A 20,985-nucleotide genomic window follows, 5' to 3' on the forward strand; every position below is an offset into this window, starting at 1 on the left:
TACTTAGCCTCATGGAGGCAGGATTTTCTTCCCTTATGTTAACGTTTTTATTTATTTTGGTTTAATTAGCAAAGTCATACTGACCACCACTCAGCAATAGAACAAACTGCAAGAATTTCAGTGACAGGAAAAAAAAAACAGTTTAGATGTCATGATAAGAAAAATCAAAGTCAGCATTTGTTCTGTAAGCACTCATACAGCCATTAAAAATAGTATATTCTCATTTCTGGTATTTACGCATATTTTTATCTGCATGTTTATTTTATTTTATTATTACTGTCTTATCTTTCATATTGTTTCTAACATTTACATGTTATGCTCAGTGACAATAAAGACTCTTGAATCTTGAATCTTGATTTAGCTCTCCAACAAACTGAACCAGGGAGCAAATCAATTTCAGTGCTTTGATTTGCTATTTTAACTTCTTGCCTTGCATTACTTTATTTTCTAAATGGTTCTTAACTTACACGTGTTATTGATATGCTTGTTTGAACTGTCTCTAATGTTTGACTTACTCTGTGCAGCACATTCTGCTTCCACCTCGAATGAAAGCTTTATTTGTTCCTTACAGCACCTGAATGCAGCACAGTAATAGTATGGCTACGTCCTGTAATGCGACTGCGCGAATCGTGTCACCCGGAAACAACATGGTTGTTTTGGTATTCGCTAGTAGTCATCTGTCAAGAGGTGAAGCAAAACTTTAACTGGCCAGTTTTCTCCACGGGATTAAAGACGCTGGTCTGGATTATCTTTACTATGCTTTATCCGTCTTGATGAAACGATTCGTGTTTCGAGTTAAGGACATCTATTTTGTTATTTTGGCGAATTACGGCAGCTAGCGGTTAGCTAGCCTGTTCGCTGGCTAACGGCTTGTCACTCTGTCAACAAGTTGTGTTCAGCATGGACTGTACGGCGCTGGAGCTCGATGCTGTCAAATTTGCCAAAACAGCTGTCACATATGACCAGAATGGCAAATATAACGAGGCTGTGTTTTATTATAAGGTAAGTGGCTATACATTTTACCTTGACAGGTGTAAATAGCTGCTACCTGTCAGGGTTAGCACTTCACCTAGCATCTTTTACCTAGAAATAAACATTCACTTTCACTTGCACTTTAAGCTACAGCTTGCAACTTTGGATTGTACTTTAGTGTAAATATAACTACATTAAAAGCCAGACAAAGAAATGTCGTAATGTACAAATTACAGTAGCATTTCATTCATAATAAATACATGTTATAATGATGATTTTTTGCGATAGGAAGCAGCCCAGGCCCTGATATATGCTGGCATGGCAGGGTCCAAACTGGAGGGAATCCAGGACAAAGTGAATGAGTACCTGGATCGGGTCCAAGCCCTTCACAATGCTGGTATGCTCACCTGACCTGACCCGTTGTTTTGTTTTTGTTGTTGTTTTGTTTTTGTTTTTGTTTTTGTTTTGTTCCATCTTTGATCTACTGCTCTTCATTGGGTGACACACGAACAGCAGCTAAGAAGCACAGATGCACAGATTCTCCTACTGTTCCAGCTCTTCTCTCCTAACCCTGACCCTTCCTCTATTAACCAAGGGAATTATTTTCATTATTTGTTTTATTATTTCTGCATCATGTTGCCTCTCAGCTGCGCACATTCACTGCTCCCATGTGCAAATGCATGGTAGATTCAGTTGATATTTCTTTTAATTGTTTAGTTCAGTGCGTTCTGTCATGTTTTTGCATTGCACCACGATGGCTTTATATCCCTTCTCTTTACAAACCATGTATGCCAAGTTAAACAGCTGAGTCAATTTACAAAGCTCATCAAGTGTTATTGTTTCAGACACATTTCTGTAAGTTTCATGGTGTTTCCCCTCCTTCTAAGAAAACATAGGTTTCAGTTAATTCATTATGAGGGCTGAAAATTAAATAGCAGACACATGGCCCCTTTAATTTTTTTTTTACACATACATTATCAGTACGCGGACACTGCATATTGATTTGCATATTTGCACAAACGGACAAACAGCATTGTATTCACAGTACAAGCTGCTGGAAACCAATTCAACATAGACATTAAAAAAATGGCGTCTGAAGAGTCGTCTTGAGTTATAAATATTTCTGCTAGGCGTGGACAGCAGAAGTTTTACATCCAGCACTTGGCAGCCTCTACTGTGTTAGTTGTTATTATTCATCCCTCACCACCGTTCACCTCAAATTTGATCTGTCTGTCTAATCCAGTCTGAAGTCTTGCATAGGTGAAGTGCTTGTGGTAGAAATTGTTGAGGACTGCTACTGAAAGGGCCCTGAGGACATGCTTTCTCATGTGCTGTCTGACTATTTTTTTCCGTGACTCTCCTCACACTGTGTGTGTGTGCGTGCGTGTGCGTGCACACACATGGGTGTGACCACAGACACTGTGGGAGTGTCGTATTTGTTGGACAGCCAGTCGATGACGTTTAGGACTATGTGGAGCTGTTTTCTGTGAGAGGAAAAGCAAACTTTTCAGTCAGAGCAACTCTTGATTCTTGTTGTGCTCATATGGTTTTATTTTTTAAGCCGTCCAGAAAAAGATAAACAACATTTTTCATGTTACTCTTGAATTATCCAACTTGTTCTTTCTGTAATGAAACCAGCAATAAGTCCAGTATGAACCTGACTTTTAAAAGCAAATAAGTCTGCCCTCATTGATGTGAAACAACCTCTCTTTGTAACACAATCCGATTCAGCGGCACCGCGAACGACAGCCTCCAAAATGACCATATAGTTGAATCAACACCTCAGTAAACATTTTGGACATGAACTGAACATTATAACCTTCGCAAGGGGATGATTTATTGCTAGGCTGTTGCATTTGATGATGATGATTTTATATGCTACATGCTGCTGACTCTACAACTCTTTAAGCAAAGATGTTTTAAGAAATGTGTTTCAGCATCACTTGTGCTGTTAAACTGGGGGAACACGTGAATTGACCGAGCCTCAGTTTGAGTCTTGATGGCAGACTTTTGGTGCTATTATGGATCGAGCAGATGAAAAAAACATCCTTCTTAAACTGGATCCCAGTCTAACCAGCCATGGTTGACTGAATTAGTTCCAGAATTACAATTACTCATTGACTTTTCAATAATCATTGAATGCTTGAATCATAATTGAACGTGAAGTTTGCCATGTAGCTACTATCTGTTTTTGTCAGGTTGTCCGTTGTGTGTCCTAATTGTTCCTTTAACCCCAGGCCAGGCACAAAAGAGTGACCCGCTGAAGTCCAGGCAGCAGGTGGACCTGGAGCGTGCCCACTTCCTGGTCACCCAGGCCTTCGCAGAAGACGAGAAGGGAAATGATGATGAAGCCATTGAACTGTACACTCAGGCTGTGGAGCTGTGCATTAACACTGTAGGTCTTCTCTCTTTGTCATCTCCCAGAGACAGTGACTAACCTTCAGTCAGTCTTCTTTCACATTATTCCTGCTTGCTTCCATAATCGTTCTCCTTCTGTTTGTTTGCGACAGTCCAACGAGACGTCGGACCAGGCGCTGCAGACCAAGCTGAAGCAGCTAGCCCGTCAGGCTTTAGACAGGTACGTCTTCTACATGACAGGGCTGTGTTGTATGCTGTGCTCGGACTCGTTCACGTCTCCAATACAGTTCCAGTGTGACTGGAAGCGTTTCAGAATTAGAAAGCCATAATTAAATGTCTTTACTGGGATTAACACATCAAATTATATGATAAGATGTTGTGAATAAGATCTGGAGATCATTTAGAAACAATCAGAGAAGGACGTCGACATTTGGCATATTGAAGAGGTGACAGCAGTACACTGATGGACACAGGATATATATACGTGGAGTTAGTACGACACTTTTACATTGTTTATGAAAGTTATTTCATTTTAGGTTAATAGATGAATTTAGTCTGTGGTAAACGTAGTTCTCCAGATTTGATGCCTGCCAAAGAGGCTGTCTTCAGCCCAGTTTGTCAGCAGGATGAAAGGAGAGTACAGGCCTGATTTTCATGAAACTTGGTGGAAGTGTGTTGCATAGGCCAAGGAAGAACCTGTTAAATAACGGAGTGGATCAGAATTGGAATGGATCCTTTATTCCTGGTGGAATACATGACATACATATTAACATCCAGTAGATGGCAGTGAAGTTCAGTAGTGACAAACTGTAGCCAGCTTTAGGAAGACGATGAGTCCGTATCACAATCACATGTAGCTGCTCAAACTTCATACAGAAAGCAGTCGTTATGGAGCACTCGGGGACAGTGGGTTCAAAGGAGAACAGATACAACTATAACTTATAGCTTTTTCTCAATCTAAAGGTGGAAACTTATGGAAACATAAAAATGCTCATATCCTGCAAGTAATCACAGTCTGTGAACTGTCTGCAATAATTACCCTTTTTTTCATCCTGTTTTTGAACATTGATCAGTTTCCATAATGAATGTAACGTTCTCCTGCACTATGTTCTGTCAGGGCGGAGGGTCTAAAAGAATCTCAGTCCAGATCAACTCCAGGTCACACTCAGGACCGGATGGGACCTTCTGGAACCAAGCCCAGCAGTGTGGGCGGTTCTGGGGGACCGGCTCGCCAGTTCTTCCCCCTCGGGCCGGACTTCTCCCTCCATGAGCGACCACAACCCCAGCCGGTCCGGGCGGTGCAGTCCAGCGAGCCCCAGGGTCAGCGCTACACGTCTGAGGAGATCGAGGTGCTCAGGTGAGACCTGCAAAACGCTTTCATGCTTCCGTCCAATCAGGGAAGAGTTGATTAAAACATCTTAGAAAACAATTTCTAGAAATGTTTTAATCTGCAGTGAAACTCTGATTTCTAAATGAAAAGTCACATCATTAACCACCAGTTACATCTGTCTGTTCTGTCTGATGGTGACAGTGTGGCTGTCGAGCCTTTTGAAGGTGGCCCTGAACTCAAATGATTCAGACTCACTGACTTGCTTTTTAAAATTTGAGACTGGACTGAAAAAGAAAGAAAATGTTGCTTTGTCTTCTTCACTGGTGGCATCTTTAGCATTGGGACTAACCAGTTTCCACAAAAAAAACATGTTTGAAAAAAGGTGGGAACCATGAGAAATCTCCTGTTAAATAAGCAATAAAGATATCTGGAAAAATAATCACTGCGTTGCCATCCTGTGGTGGTGTGCAGGCCACAGAAAAACTGAAGTTCATTGCACCTGAAGCTTGTTCCTTTTGTTGTATCACGAGCCCCCGCGCTGACGACAAGGAACGGTTTCATTTTTAAAGCTGCTCCGCTGCACTAATCTTCCTCTTTAACCGTCAGGAGCACGTCTACCATCAACGGCATAGCCTACGTGCCGTTCATGAGTGTGGACCTGAGGGAGCGATTTGCCTTTCCTGTCCCTTTCTCGTGAGTTTGCTTTCTGTTCTGTTCATTTCACTTATTAAGGTTAGCAGCGCTGTGTCAAAGCTTGTATAGTGTGCCGTTCAAGTTGTCACACAGGGTAGTAAATGATAAAATGCTCCTTAATCTGCATTTACACTTTCTACAATATCAGAAATTCAGTGGGCAAAAATAGGCCTATTTAAGTAGGTTTCATAAATGCAGAGTATAAAAGGATATTTAGGACATTTGATTGGCCTTTATTGACATGCTTCACTAAGCATGCAGGAAAAGAAAGAATGTGTGTGTGTATATATATTAAATGAATGCATTTGTACTAATAGCATTGCATCTGTTTCATGAGACCGACAAGTGAAGGATGCCTAAAACCTTGAAGTCTAGATGTAGTTTTAGAGGCTTTGCACAACACTCAGATTATTGGTAGACTGAATACTTACATGTCATCACGAAATCAACCTTCTAGGGTTTTTTTTTTTTTTTCATTTTTCTCTCCAGGGACAAAACAGGGAAACTGGCGCTGTCACCCAAACAGAAAGCCATCTTCTCCCGCTGGGTCCGACCAGACGAGATCTGCAATAACCCCACCATGATCATGTCTGTGTCCAGCTTCAGCATCAAACAGGTCAGATTAGCAGCTGGAGTCAGTGGATCCCTCTTTAATGGTAGCGTATGTGAACGGCAGGCTTGTAAACTGACCATGTATTAGATATGAAATATGACTCATATAGTTAATTTTGTTCTCTGCATCTCTGTGTGTCCAGAGGAAGATTGGGTTATATGATATTTATGGTGAAATATGTCAAACTGTCAGACTTGTTTTGGGTTGTTTCTGTTCATTGATGTGATCCTCTCTCCTTTTGTCCAGACGGTGGTGTCTGACTGTTCGTTCGTGGCGTCGCTGGCCATCAGTGCGGCCTACGAGAGGCGCTACAACAAGAAACTCATCACCAGGTAGCGAGTGTGCCCTGACTGGTATTAACAGATGCATACTTATATATACCGTATTTTCCGCACTATAAGGTGCACCTAAAAGCCTTTAATTCTCTCAAAAACCGACAGTGCGCCTTATAATCCGATGCGCCTTTTATATGGATCAATATTGGTTAATAATGGCTATCGTAGTCAGGGGGCGTGGCCGAAGTAACAGCGGTATTCCACTCTCTGCGTGCCGTCATCCTTTTACTGGTGTGTGCAGTCAGCTGTCAACCTGAATAATAAAATGACTATTTCACTGAACAATGAAAAAATATGAATATATGCTAAATAATAGGCAATTAAAATATTAATCAAACGTTGTTAATGTGATTTCTGCTCCTGAACCTCAGCGCACAGCGTCTGCACATCAGCGCTGAGCGCCGTCACCTGCATCTTTACGCAGGATAAGCTGTCATCTGTGAGCGCGCAGTGTGTGTTTCAAAACGAACAAACTGAAATAAAATACATTTTAAACAAATGCTCATTAATATTTTCAAGAGCCGCATCAGAGCGATGAAAGAGCCTCTTGAGCTGCATGGTTGCCGACCCCTGATCTGGTGGATGCGTAACGCAACCCCAAACCACAGTATGGTAGTTTCTTTCTATGCGCCTTATAATACGGTGCGCCCTGTATATGAAAAAAGTTTTAAAATAGGCCATTCATTGAAGGTGCGCCTTATAGTGCGGAAAATACGGTACTTGTATTTCATTTGAAGTTTAATATCTTTAAAGTCGACTAATTTCAGACCAAATAAAGTCAAATATTCTGTTTTCAATCATTCATATATTGTTGGAAACAATATATTATTGTCATATATCGAGAGACAGAATCTGACAAACTATTCTTGGCATCATGTCATGTAGACAAACAGAGTAGAAGTGATCATTTGTACAGTACAGTTAAAAAACCCCTCATTATATCCATTTTATTTGGGGCTTATATTAGATATTCAATAAAAAGCCAATATTGTCTGCCAGTGTCATCAAAGACACACAGCACATCTGCAGCATCTGTCTAATGCATGGGCTTAGCATGAGCCCATTAAACAGATATGATGTGTGTGTGTTGCAGCATCATCTACCCTCAGAACAGACGAGGGGAACCAGAGTATAACCCCTGTGGGAAGTACATGGTGAAGCTTCACATCAACGGCGTTCCCAGGAAGGTAAAAGTCAGATCTCCAGCTGCAGCACAGGACGCGACATAGAGCAGAATATACGGTAGTAAAGCACATTCTGCTGTTTGTGAATGTAAAGAGTAACAGAGAGGAATCGTTTCTGCTGCTGTGGACGTACGTAGTTCTTCAAGAAGTGAAGGTGACGAACTTTTCTCAGTTTGCAGAATGTGCAAATGTGTGTTTTCATTTCGCTGAAAGCTGTTTTATTACTTTGAAATGAGGTTTACTGATTTTAAGGATAAAGCAGCTTTTAAATTATATTCTAAATAAATATCTATTTATTTATTTATTTATTTATTTAGGACCGTGCACATTGATGAACATGGCTGTAAATGTGCCAGTTTATAGCTGATTAGCTAATTTTCAACTGTAGTCCTTGGGCAGAATGTTAATTGCCTAATAAAGCAACATGGAAGTACACATTAAAAACATGGAAGTACACATTAAAAACATGGAAGTACACATTACATAAAAATACAATTACAAAATACACATTTCAAAATTACATTCACAAGCACACAATGGAGTACAGTCCAACTTAACGAGATCCAGTGGTCTCAGTCTACTTAATGGACACACTTCTGGGCATCCTTTAACCAGTCTTTGAGCTTTCCTTTAAAAGAGGAATATGTAAGACATTCCAGATGCCCCCCCCCCAAGACAGACAACACATTTCTACCAAATGTGGTGCGTCTGGAAGGGATCTCTACGCCTCCTCTGTCACAGGCCCTGGTGTTCATACCCCTGACAGTCCTGTTTGTTAGAAATTCATTCAGAGGTTGGGGGGCAAGACCGTGAAGACTTTTGTATAAAGCGCAGGCAAATTTAAAAACCTTGAAACTATGAAAACTTAAATTCTGCTGAAAAAAACTGCACAGATGCACAAACTCATATAGACACATCCCGTATTCACAGACAAACTAGCTGTGATCTTTTGCTCATCACTCAAACCCAGCGCCCGTCAAACCGGCGCCCTGTCTCTGTCTGCAGGTGATTATAGACGACTTCCTGCCGGTGGACCGTAACGGCGAGCTGCTGTGCTCCTACTCCAGCAACAGGAACGAGCTCTGGGTCTCCCTCATAGAGAAAGCCTACATGAAGGTGATGGGAGGCTACGACTTCCCCGGCTCCAACTCGGTGAGTTGGACAAAATCTTATTTCTATATTCCTTTAAGCTGAATCTGACAGGCTGGAAGTTTATAATAAGACACATCTGATCATGTCCAGGTCTCACAGCAGCCAGCCGCTCTGGGCGGACGCCATCGTGAACACACACCAAAGTCTGGTGATTGTCAAGAAATAAGGTCACGACAGAGTTTGATTTTTTAAAATATTTGTTCTGTTCTGTGTTACAGAACATCGATCTGCACGCGCTCACTGGATGGATCCCTGAACGCATCGCCATGCACTCAGACAATCAGTCGTTCAGCAAGGACGACACTTTCCGTATGCTCTTCCAGAGGTGAGCAGCACACAGACCTGCACAGAAAAAGATATTTTTCTGATTTAAAACAAACTCGTTTAGTTTTTTTTTCCTCACACTCTCTCTGATATCTGTCTTTTTGTGTCCTTGCCTCTTTACTCTTTCTATTTTTCCTTTTCTTTCCCTCTTTACATCTGTTTCCATCCTCCCTCTGTGTCTGCTTGTCTCCGTTGCCAGGTTTCACAGGGGTGACGTCCTCATCACCACGGCAACGGGGGTGATGACAGAGGAAGAAGGGGAGAGATGGGGTTTAGTGCCAACGCACGCCTACGCTGTTCTTGACATCAGGGATTACAAGGTTAGCATTAAAGTAGCATTAGCATGTTGTCGTTAGCACTTTGAGGGAAATGTAAAACATACGTGTAAGAGCCGTTTCTGTGCGTGTTTCTTTTTTATTTTTGTTGATTTATTTTTGCTGTGAGCTTCCCACCACTGGGGGCGTCCCTGCTGTGCAGTGTCAGAGGTCATATGATCAGCCAGGTGAGGCAATCAGGTGTGGCTGATGGAAGGGAAGCAAACAGTTTTAGACCGTGTCGTGTTGTGACGCATCGTTTTGGTGTTTGTTTAGTTCTGATTTGGTATTCTGCATTGGTAAGCAAACAACTATTGGAACTGAAGTATATGAACAATAAACAGCACCGTGATTATTTTGGAGAAAGCAGTGGAGTGGACATGTCGTCTACACCATCAGAAACCAGGTGGACTTGATCGATTAGCGAAAGGGGTCACTACAGTAAGTTTTAACAACACACTTGATTTGATGAAAGTGATGCTTGGACGAAGATAAAGTCTTGAACATCATGGCTGTAAATGACAGTACATTTAGTTCCTCATTTGGCTTAATTGGCTTTATGTACAGTTTGAATTGAGATGTAATGTATGAATTCAGCACAACTCTCTGTATCAAAAATGTAACTGTGGAGAAAGTCAGCGTTGTGTTAGCTTAGCCTCATACGGACATTCTAGGAGTCTGAAACGTTAGCATCCCATTCACATATTGAACATATAGAAAGCAGATACATCATCCTTTAAAATGACACTGCAGGAAATGAATACGATGACTTTGACGTTTAGCAGACGGCATTATCAGCGTGGCCAATTGAGCGTCCCCCACCACCCAAATGAAGGTTGCTGGTCAGCCAGCAGATAAACTTCCTGTCCTTCCATCTGCTGCATGTGTTGTAACTGACCCCTGGTCTGTGTGTGCGTTGCTCTCGCAGGGGATGCGTTTCCTGCAGCTGAAGAATCCGTGGAGTCACCTGCGCTGGAAGGGGCGTTACAGCGAGCGTGACGAGAAGAACTGGACCCCCGAACTCCTCAAATACCTCAACTTTGACCCCAAGACAGCACAGAAGTTTGATAATGGTATTCCCTTTCATTCATGAACACAGTATGGACAGAAAGTCACATGTGAACTTCATACAGTGACAATGAAGTCAATGTTTTTGAGCTCCTACTTGTACTTGTTGTAATTGGACGCTGTGGCTTCTGGAGACAAACTGGTTTGACACCTGAACTGATGGAGCATCAATGAAATCGTATCAGATCATGAGAATTATCACAAACTCAGGGAAATCTGCTTTATTTACTCATTAGAGTTCTTATTTATCCTTCGGATGCTGCGCAGTGTATCAGATATAAATGATGCATATCTTTTCCTCTGTGTTGATCTCCAGGTGTTTTCTGGATCGCATGGGAGGACCTTTGTCAGTACTATGATGTCATCTACCTGAGCTGGACCCCCGCCCTGTTCAAAGAGTCCTCCTGCATTCACAGGTGTGTGTGTGTGTGTTTTTGGATGAGGTGTATATTTGCCACGTTTTGCGAACGTTGAGATGGAAATGTGCGTTAAATGTAAATTCTCGTCAGCTGCGGGGTCGAACGAAGCGATGCGGTCCTGATGAGAGTGAACAGGCTCACTGTGAGTCGCAGTCTGTGACCTGTGTGCTCTGGGTTGTGTGTTGTCTGCAGTAGCTGGGATGGGAAGCAGGGCCCGGTGAAGGACGTCTACAGCCTGGCCAACAATCCCCAGTACAAGCTGGAGGTCCAGTGTCCAGCAGGGGGAGCTGCTGTGTGGGTGCTGCTCACCAGACACATCACTGACAAGGTGGAGGGAGATGAAGACGAAGCCAGATCACGATATACTCGATTTTAGACTAGAAACTACAAATGTGTGACTGTGAGGCTTCACTTTTGTCGAATGACTGCTCTCTGTTTGTTTGTCCAGGATGATTTCGCACAAAACAGGGAGTTTATCACCCTCGTTGTTTACAAGACAGATGGGAAGAAGGTTTACTACCCAGGTGAGCTTTGATCGATGCCTTAGAGGCCGTTCTCTCTCTGAGGCGCTGAGCTGGGAGATTTGCTCTGTGGATTTGTGGCAGCAGGAAAATTGAAGGCGACACTTTGTCACGACTTTTATTTCTGCATTTCACAACAAGGTCAGATGCCTTAAAGAAAGATTCGTCCATCACAAACCCCCAACTTCTCTCATACATTATTCACAAAGACCGCAGCAGACTTCAGAAGACACAGTTCAGCAACCAAACTTTTTGCTTCCATGAAACAAACTTTAATCTAACAAAACCTGAGCAGGGGGGAGAGGTCCAGCCTCTGGTCATTCACTGTAAATAATCTCCCTGTCTCCCTCCGCAGCGGACCCCCCTCCTTACATCGACGGCATCCGTATCAACAGCCCACATTACCTGACCAAGATGAGGCTGACCAGCGCAGGAACACACACCTTCACACTGGTGGTTTCCCAGTACGAGAAGCAGAACACCATCAACTACACGCTGCGGGTGAGAAGAACTCCAGTTCTAGAGATGTTTTTGTTAAATGAGCGTGCATACAGCATGTAGACACACAAATACAAATAACATCACTTTTTATGTTGTTTACATGTTTTATCTGCAGGTTTTGAAAAATCTTAAACAGCGTTTAATTCTTCCAAAAAGGCTTCCAAGATATCAAAAACTCTGAAATATTTTCCTCTTGCGTGCTGCAGGCTGTTAGTTCTGGGATGTTTTGCATTCGGTGGTGAGCTGTCAGGAGATCTTATACACATGGGATGGTTGTGACAGTGGATTGTGCTGCAGGCTTTTTAATCCTCTGTCACTGTCACTACTGCAGCTGCAGGAAGCTCATCGCAATGAGAGTGAGGAAGAGTCCAATTAAAGGATAACTTTCGTTTTTTACAACCTGGACCTTATTTGTAGCATTAAATACGACCATTTACTCACCCAGACAACTTTGGTGGCATTTGGAGTCGTTTTGAAGAAATTAGCCCCAGAGGAGCGGCGCGTATATCCGTATAATGTGAGTACTCGGGGCATCCATGCGCAGCCTCTATTTAACGCATAATCTGTGGCGAAACTCGTTCATATTCCAATATTTTGTTATGATATGCTGGTGCTATTCCCCTCTGAGCCCGTGGTGGCATGTTATCAACATCCGGCGTCTCTAGGCAACTACCTCTGACGTGGATGATGTCATTACTGAACGCCGGGCGCTGCGAGCAGCCAGCCACAACACGGCTGACTCTGCGGCGGTCGGCTACGGATACGCATCAACGAACCACAGCTGTGCCAAACTACAGCTAAACTAGCCGACCGCCGGCTCAGAGGGGAATAGCACCAGCATATCATAACAAAATATTGGAATATGAACGAGTTTCGCAGCAGATTATGCGTTATATAGAGGCTGCGCATGGATGCCCCGAGTACTCGCATTATACGGATATACGCGCCGCTCCTCTGGGGCTAATTTCTTCAAAACGACTCCAAATGCCACCAAAGTTGTCTGGGTGAGTAAATGGTCGTATTTAATGCTAGAAATAAGGTCCAGGTTGTAAAAAACCAAAGTTATCCTTTAAGCCAACATTTCAAAGCACTTCCGTGATCATTTCCAATAATTTCTGCACCATATTGTTCATAGTTTTCCATCATACTTTAATACTTTAATACTGTAAAACCAAAGTCAGTGTTACAGTGTTTCAGTCGCTGTTGTTTGTGGGTCACGAGTTTCAGCCTGAATTGAAAAGGTTTTGTAGTTGTGACACCTGCTGAAGTTTGATGAAGTCTGACTCTGTAAATTCAGTTATTTGAATTAGACTCTCAGTCAACTTTTGTCTTTTTATCTGTGTCACAGAACAACACAGGAACAGAAGGTTGAAGCTCAGGCTGCTCAGTTTTATTCATCCTGAAAATAGACTCATGGTGTCAAACACTTCAGCATCTCTTTGTCGGATCCTCTTTGTAATTTATGCTCCTTTTACGCTCATGGCTGGGGAGTAAACCAGTGAGTTCAGCTGGTTGTCCTCTGTTCACTGAGTCGTGAGCCTGGGGTGGGCTGACTCTGTGGACCTCTGGACACCGACAGCCTTTTTCTTCTGATGCTTGAACTGCATCCATTCGCTGAGAGTAGAAGGAAGAATCAGAATCAGTAGGTGTTTAGTTGGGTGTATTTCAGGTGTCTTCCAAGCATCTGATCTAAAATCTCACAGTGTAAGAATGGAGTCATCCACGCTGCTTTTGCTCTTGTCAGATGTGCGTATTGCGGCGACTCCCCTCTTTGTGGCGCCCTTCTCTTTGTCTTGGAGGCTGTCCTTACTGATTCAGGAGGGCCATCAGCTGATCTATTTCACCTGAGCCCGGCAGGCTCAGGTGAAATAGATCGAAACCCTGCCCACGCGCTCGCTCCGTCTCTCTCTTCCTACAGCGGGCGCCCACCGAGCATCCTCTCCTTTCAGTCCCTCAGCACTTCCACACACATCCCTGCATCACTTGCATTGATCAGACGCTGTTATTGCTGCCGTTCACTTGAGTTCGCTCCAGTTTAAGTAAATCGTTTTTGCTTTGAGTAAATCTCTTGCGTGAACTCCCTCTTGTCACATTCCCTGAGCCTCGCTGTGATCTCTCCTGTCCTCTTCACTTCTCTCCTTCGTCTGTGTGTGTGTGTGTGTGTGTGTGTGTGTGTGTGTGTGTGTGTGTGTGTGTGTGTGTGTGTGTGTGTGTGTGTGTGTGTGTGTGTGTGTGTGTGTGTGTGTGTGTGTGTGTGTGTTTGACCCAAATATACTTTTTTTGTCATTTATAATTCATGCACTGCTCTTGCTGCTGCAGCGGGGGCTGTTGGTGCTGAAGTCACCCGTTAAGCGAGGCGTGCGCTCTGTGCACGTGTCTGCTGTATGTTTCATGTGTGTGCTTCTTCGTCATGTGTGCAGCAGCGTCTGAACTCCTGTAACCGCCGCACGCTCTCGCTCTCTCGCTGCTCTCAGCTCAGATCAGCGTTGCTCTTTGAAAATCCTCTTGAGAATAACTGATTCAACTCTCTCTTGTTCGCAGAGTTTTCTCCAAAGATCAGAGCAGGAAATGTGATGTCTTTCACCCGAACAGCGCTGATGTGAAAGCTCTATTTAGTGTGCAGATAGTCATGAATAAATTAACAGCAAAGCGCAGTATCCACCATGTGGAAGCATGCTACACTTTGTCTAATGAAACAGCTGTAAAATCAGGTAGTCCTTTTGGTTTTGTAATTCCCTGCTTTTGCTCCTGTTTGTTCTTTCCACAGGTGTACTCCGGATGCAAATTCACCTTCTCAAAGATCCCAAATCCGTTCACTCAGACCAAACGGGTATGTTGTTCACACTCTACACCCCACACTGTGTAAAGCACAAAAACAACAGAACGTGATAACTTGCTAATCCTTTTTGATATGTGCTCATTAGAAAACAGCACCATCACTCATACTATTTTTTTTTCCTCTCTCATTGATTATTTATTCATTTAATTGGTATTTCAATAAAAGATTATTATTTTTTTTATTTATTATCTTATTTATTTCTACTTTGATCCTTTCTCACCATTTAAATTCTGTTTCATTATTAAATGTTTCTCTGTATTTAGTAATAAGGGGCATGTTGAAGGTGGAAGCACCCCTTTAAGTTAAAACCTTGTTCCTGTACCTCCAGTGCTACCTCGGTGTATGTCAGGGGGTCATATCTTGATTGTTTTATTTTATTTGAACTCTATTTTTATGTGAATTTTCTGTTACCTGGGATTGAGGAAATGGAAAAACAGGAAAAAATAGTTTACATGATGTGCTGTAAGATTTGTTATGATTTTGTTCTAAATCAAAATTTGAATGAAAAAAAAAAGAAAACAGCACAAAGTTTGAGCTCATCAGCTTCATTGATTTTTGTAAATATCTGCTTATTCTGAGTCTGATGCAGCAACATTTTTAAAACACGTTTGTGACAGGAGCAACTAAAGACTGGGAAAGATGTGGAATGATTTACAAACACCTGTTTGGATCATTCCACAGGTAAACAGGCTGATTGGTAACAGGTGAGAGCATCATGATTGAAAGGCTCAGTGGTTCACAGTGAGGATGGAGCGAGGGTCAACACTTTGTCAACACGTGATTGGATAAAGAGATTAACACCTGGACTCAGGAACACTTCAGGAAACTGAAGACAGGAAACAGTTTGATCGGAAATGATTGATGCTGTTTTTATGTTTCACACAGCGTCCGGACTGTTCTGGGATCAGGGTTTTAGACTAACTTTGCCTGCTTTTATTCATTGTGTCTGTGTCTCTGCTCCTGTCTGCAGATTAATGGCCAGTGGAAGGGACTCAGTGCTGGAGGCTGTGGGAACTATAAGGACTCATACAAACACAACCCGATCTATCAGATGAACCTGGAGCGGTCGGGACCGCTGCTCGTCGAGCTGCGAGGATCCAGGTCAGGCTGGTCAGGGACAGACGAACTGATGTATGCAGTATAAAGACAAACAGTTAAAAAGCAGGAGAGTTCAAGGTTAAATCCAGGATTAAATATACCACAAATGCACAAGTGGAAATGCATAAATAAAAAATACAGAGATGTGTTTAAAGAGCAGCTGCCGTTGAGGCAGTGTATTGCTGGGAGTGACGCCTCGCCTCTGCTCCTCCCTCTGTGTCCGCAGGCAGTACAGTGTTGGTTTCGAGATGGTGACGGTGTCGACGGTGGGGGATCCGGGCCCGGCTGCCTTCCAGAAGAAGAGCAGTGGAGATTACAGGTACACATAAAGACAAACGCCGTGAGCTGAGGAGGTGCTGACCGCAGATCAGCAGCCTCGATGCAGGAAGCACATAAATGTGTCAGTAGGCTCCTTCAGGCCACATCGCAGAATCATAACGTGAAATTAATTTCTCATCTCACTGTACGGACACAGTGATTTAAATGAAAGGATTGGAAACAAATAATTAGAGATTTGGATGCTTGTAGAGAAAACTAAACCAGGCCACTCACATAACCCGGAAATTTAAATGATGTCATTCTGAAACAAAGTCATGCTGCCAGATTTAAGGGTCGTTATTGATCTGCTAAAGTTGATCATGAGGAAAGTGATTCATGATAAAGACTAACGTGTACTTTTAGCTTCTTTTAAAAAATCAGCAATCAATTCAATTAACTAGCCTGTACGATGAGCAAATTCAAGTGTGCATGTGAGTGTGTTTGCTCCATCGCATCACTGCACGACAAGCAGAAACATCTCGTCAGTATTTATCGCCCACATCAGTAACGGGACGATCATTTATTGATTCCCTGATGGACAAACTGTGTGATGGAGAAAGTGTTTGTAAATGACCTCAAACAGATCTTCATCACTGCTGTGCTGTGAGAAGTGATGCTGGTATATCTGATTTACAGCAATATCAGCCGATGTATCGATCGATTCCTGATCAATGAACGTCACTTACTTTAAATTAACGCTGAGGTCTTTATGTTCCATGTGTGTCTTTAACCAGGTGAATTAAAAGCCTTTGTGTTCTCCTCTTTTACACATTTGTAGAAGCCGTAGCTTCACTTTACTGTTTTTAACTCATATGTTTTTATATATTATTCATCATTATATAACGAGACTAAAACTCAAACAGAGGCTTGATCTGCAGATTGAAAGTACCGTATTTTCCGCATATAAGGCGCACCTAAAAGCCTTTAATTTTCTCAAAAACCCACAGTGCGCCTTATAATCCGATGCGCCTTTTATATGGATCAATATTGGTTAATTATGGCTATCGTAGTCAGGGGGCGTGGCCGAAGTAACAGCGGTATTCCACTCTCTGCGTGCCGTCATCCTTTTACTGGTGTGTGCAGTCAGCTGTCAACCTGAATAATAAAATTAATGTTTCACTGAACAATGAAAAAATATGAATATATGCTAAATAATAGGCAATTAAAATATTAATCAAACGTTGTTAATGTGATTTCTGCTCCTGAACATCAGGGCTGTGCGCCGTCACCTGCATCTTTACGCAGGATCAGCTGTCATCTGTGAGCGCGCTGTGTTTGTTTCAAACGAACAAACTAAAATAAAATACATTTTAGATAAATGCTCATTAATTATTTTCAGGAGCCGCGGGTTGCTGACCCCTGATCTAGTGGATGCATAACACAACCCAGACACCACAGTACGGTAGTTTTCTTTCTATGCGCCTCATAATGCGGTGCGCCCTATATATGAAAAAAGTTTAAAATAGGCCATTCATTGAAGCTGCGCCTTATAGTGCGGAAAATACGGTAAACTATCTAGAAACACATTTTAGAGTCATGTGTTTTTCCATAAACGAGTGTTAAAGTGAACACAGTCCAGAATTGTTACTGTGACCATTTCCACAGGAAGTTCAGCACAGAGCAGCACGATGAGGATGAACGCGTCTTCATCTACATGAACTCTTCCTCACTGTGTACTTTTTGAAGTTGGAAATGAGTTGTCTGGGAGTTAGTCTGATCATTCTGCCTCTGTTGTTTCTCCCCCTCTGAACTGAACTGACTCTGTGGATTCTGAAAGTCCTCTTCTTTTTCCAGATGTGGCTTCTGCTACATGGAGGTGGACCACGTCCCGGCAGGCATCTACAACATCATCCCCACCACCTTCTTGCCCAAACAGGAAGGACCCTTCTTCTTGGACTTTGCCAGCACGTCGCCCGTCAAAGTCTCCCAGCTGCAATGAAGACGGAGCTGGAGGGAGGCGGGGGCTGGATCGGGAGTGAGGTGTCAAGGGAGGCCTCGATAAAACGGGCAGAAAGCTTCACTGAGGTACTGTAATGAGACAGAGAGCTTCGACTTGATGAAGCCACGCAGTTACTGTGAAGGAATAAAATATTAATGAGGAATCATCAAGAGGAACTTCAGTGTGGGATGAAACCCCCCAACAGTGAACATTTAGGATTAAATTCACCAAAAAATAAAGGAGACAAAGTGATAGTGATGAGAGCAGCGAGAGAGCTGCTGTCCCTCTTCATCATGGATCAGACAGATCAATCTGATGGATCTCATGAGGCGACAGCGAGCTCGCAGCCAGCAGGTGGCGACGTAGCTAACAGGGTTGAAATGAACACCAGCCGAGAGCTGCAGCACCGACGCCAAAGCTGCCGGGAAGCAGCAGATTCTTCTCAGGGTCAGTTTTGCTGCAGTGAGCATCTCAAAGTCACTTCCCCTTGGACTCGGAGGACGTCTGTGGACACAGCTGTCCACAGCTTCTTAATCCTGCAGCAGACAAAGATATCCGATAACAGCGTTCCTCCATCTTTGTGCCGACAGTTTGTTTTCCCCTTCCTGTTTCGACATGTCAGCGCCTCTGTGCACCAACCAGCTCCGTAAGTTTGACTGGCCTGCACAGAGCCCCCCATCCGACACCTTCGGGATGAAGCGGAGGACTGAGCCAGACCTGATCACCAGCATCAGCGCTGAACCTCACTGATGCTCCGGTGTCTGCAGCAGGTTCAGCATCTGAAGTGAAGCCTGGAACCAGAAGGGTGGAGGCTGTGTTTCTAGAACAACCACCTTGTTTTCTTTCTTTTTGCATCCATCCATCCAGGCAGGTGTGGGAGAGGTTCATGGTGGTGTCTCGGTGAGAGAGTGACCTGTCCATCATATGACAGCTGTCTCCACTGAATTCCTGCCAGGTTTCTTTTCCTGTAACTTCAACTTGTCCTCGTGTCACATTATTGTTTCTCCACAGAAACAACAACTGCTGTAGAACTCGAGCTGCTCTGAGATATAAATACAAGCTGAAGAGCTGAAACCAGATAAACCAAACATCATGTAACAGGATGGGAAACCAGCTCATGCTGGAGATGCTCACTACAGCAGAACAGCCTGAAGAAGAAGAAGTTTGATACCGACAGCCACCATACGAACCTTCATCTTTCAGCGTGGAGAAAACTTTAATGAACAAATGACGGCTCCACCTGACAGACCTGCTGACTCAGCGCTCACTTTGTCCTCCAGGAGCTGGACGGTCTGTCAGCTGGAAGGACGATCCGTCTCCTTAAAGGACCTGAAAGGTGTTTTATTCTCAGGAGCAGTGCAGCAGTGCAGCAGTGCAGCACCACAGGGAGTCCAGCATGGCAGCACTGGAATGATTTGGTCTGTTCATGTCGTCTGTATCGGCCTGATTTGGCTGACAGGTGTCACACGCACCTGTGCTCTACCTGTACGTGTGCGAGTAAGTGTTTGTGTGTCGCTATCAGCCTCCTACAGGTAAAACTGTTAACATGTTGCCAAGTACACACCCACTGTTGACTTGTGTTGATATGCTGCACTTTGTTTTATCGTCTCTCAGTTTGATTATTGTCGAACACAGTTTACGGAAGCGAATACGTCGCTTTTCTTCTTCTGCAGTTAGTGCGAACGTGTGTCGTGGTTGCATCACACACCTCTTGGCAGCGGCGTCTGCTGCAGCCGGGGGTGTGTTCTGCCGGATGAGATCCAGATGTTGGCTGCATGTTGTGATTCAGAAAGTTAACATAGAGGTTGTTTTGCAGCCCGCCAGTCTCACGCTAAAGCTACTGCATGTGCAGAAACACATTTCTGACTGACTCAAAGCACCAAAAGAAAAACCTTAAAGAAAACAAAGGTTTGCCTTTGAATCGATCTGCTTCCTGCTTCTAGAAAATGGAATCATGTTGTTTTTCTTTCTCACTGGTGCTGCAGTGGTTCGACTCACCGTCTGCTTGAAGTTGAAACTTTACTCAAAAAAACATTCAGGCAGAGTCCACTTTCCAGCTTTTAAACCACAGCTCACAGTCTTCATCAGTGAGCACAGTCTGCACAGGTGTTGACCGTCAGATGTGACTGGAAGCAGCAGAAAAAGCGAGTAAGTGGACCTTGAGTTCAGATTTATTTGTTTTTGTCAAACTTTCGTTTCTTTTCCAAACTGGGATGAAACATCAGTGACGGACAGCTGACTCTTTGCCGTTTAGCTGCAGATGTTTACATGTGGATTCAGTAGCAAACAGGTTGCACAGGCGTTGAGGCTGCTGTGCGTGTGGTCACACAGTCCGTGCACACCTGTAAGCTGCTGTCCGAGCTGAGTGCAGCAACAGTCTGCAACCGCTGAGTAGTTTCATGTCATGTCATGGAAAATGTCCAGAGCTGAAGGTCACATGAAGGTTTCTTCATCGTCTGACTGTTCGATCAATGGTTTCAGTCTGTCTTTTCATTTATTCTGAAGATTTTTTAATTCCACAGCGATTCAACACATGCAGAGGGAACTTCACATTATTCCTTCATCCGGCTGAAACACAGATAAACTGGTTCCAGTGAGCATGTTGACAGCTTTCACTCATAATTCCTGTTAACATTAATCACAGTAAAGTCGACCTGAAGCCAAACGCTGGTGTGCTAAAAGGCTGAAAGTAGAATATAGCTTTAAATCTCCATTGCCAAGCACTTCTGTTAAATATCTACTTGTTGATTAATGATCATTATGATGATGAATGTCATGTTTCTTTGTTTCCATGTTCACTTTATGTCTTTTTAAGTGACAACAAGCAGACTCTTTGAATATGCAGCAGGACAATCGAGCAGCATCCTGTTGTCTGAATGTTGATGTGATGTTTGCAGAACTTGCACTAAATGTTGGACAGACTGATGTGTTCGGATCTGAATACAGAAAATGACATCTGCTTCTGTCTGAGCTCTCTGTCATTTATTTGGGGAAGGGGGGGGGGGGG

The 20,985-nt window shown here is 43.3% G+C and overlaps 1 protein-coding gene across 2 annotated transcripts; it reads left to right on the top strand.

The window, feature by feature from the left end:
* The first annotated feature begins 664 nt into the window (after positions 1-664).
* Positions 665-20,937, top strand: capn7 (calpain 7). 2 transcript variants are annotated; one of them, XR_006007053.1, is made up of 22 exons: positions 665-1,002; positions 1,261-1,369; positions 3,210-3,367; positions 3,483-3,550; positions 4,448-4,687; positions 5,267-5,353; positions 5,843-5,969; positions 6,213-6,298; positions 7,395-7,488; positions 8,491-8,637; positions 8,856-8,962; positions 9,161-9,281; positions 10,204-10,348; positions 10,660-10,759; positions 10,955-11,090; positions 11,211-11,286; positions 11,639-11,784; positions 14,552-14,614; positions 15,594-15,724; positions 15,948-16,040; positions 17,834-18,878; positions 18,990-20,937. XR_006007053.1 is itself a non-coding variant. In XM_041943158.1 (21 exons), the coding sequence occupies exons 1-21, from the start codon at positions 901-903 to the stop codon at positions 17,976-17,978; spliced, it is 2,481 nt and encodes an 826-aa protein (XP_041799092.1). In that variant the 5' UTR covers positions 665-900; the 3' UTR covers positions 17,979-20,937. The 2 variants fall into 2 exon arrangements, 1 of the variants encoding a protein (XP_041799092.1); XM_041943158.1 differs by having other exon boundaries at positions 17,834-20,937.
* Positions 20,938-20,985: the final 48 nt, after the last annotated feature.

The sequence above is a fragment of the Chelmon rostratus genome, chromosome 8 (assembly GCF_017976325.1).
Source record: "Chelmon rostratus isolate fCheRos1 chromosome 8, fCheRos1.pri, whole genome shotgun sequence".
Lineage (NCBI taxonomy): Eukaryota > Metazoa > Chordata > Actinopteri > Chaetodontiformes > Chaetodontidae > Chelmon > Chelmon rostratus.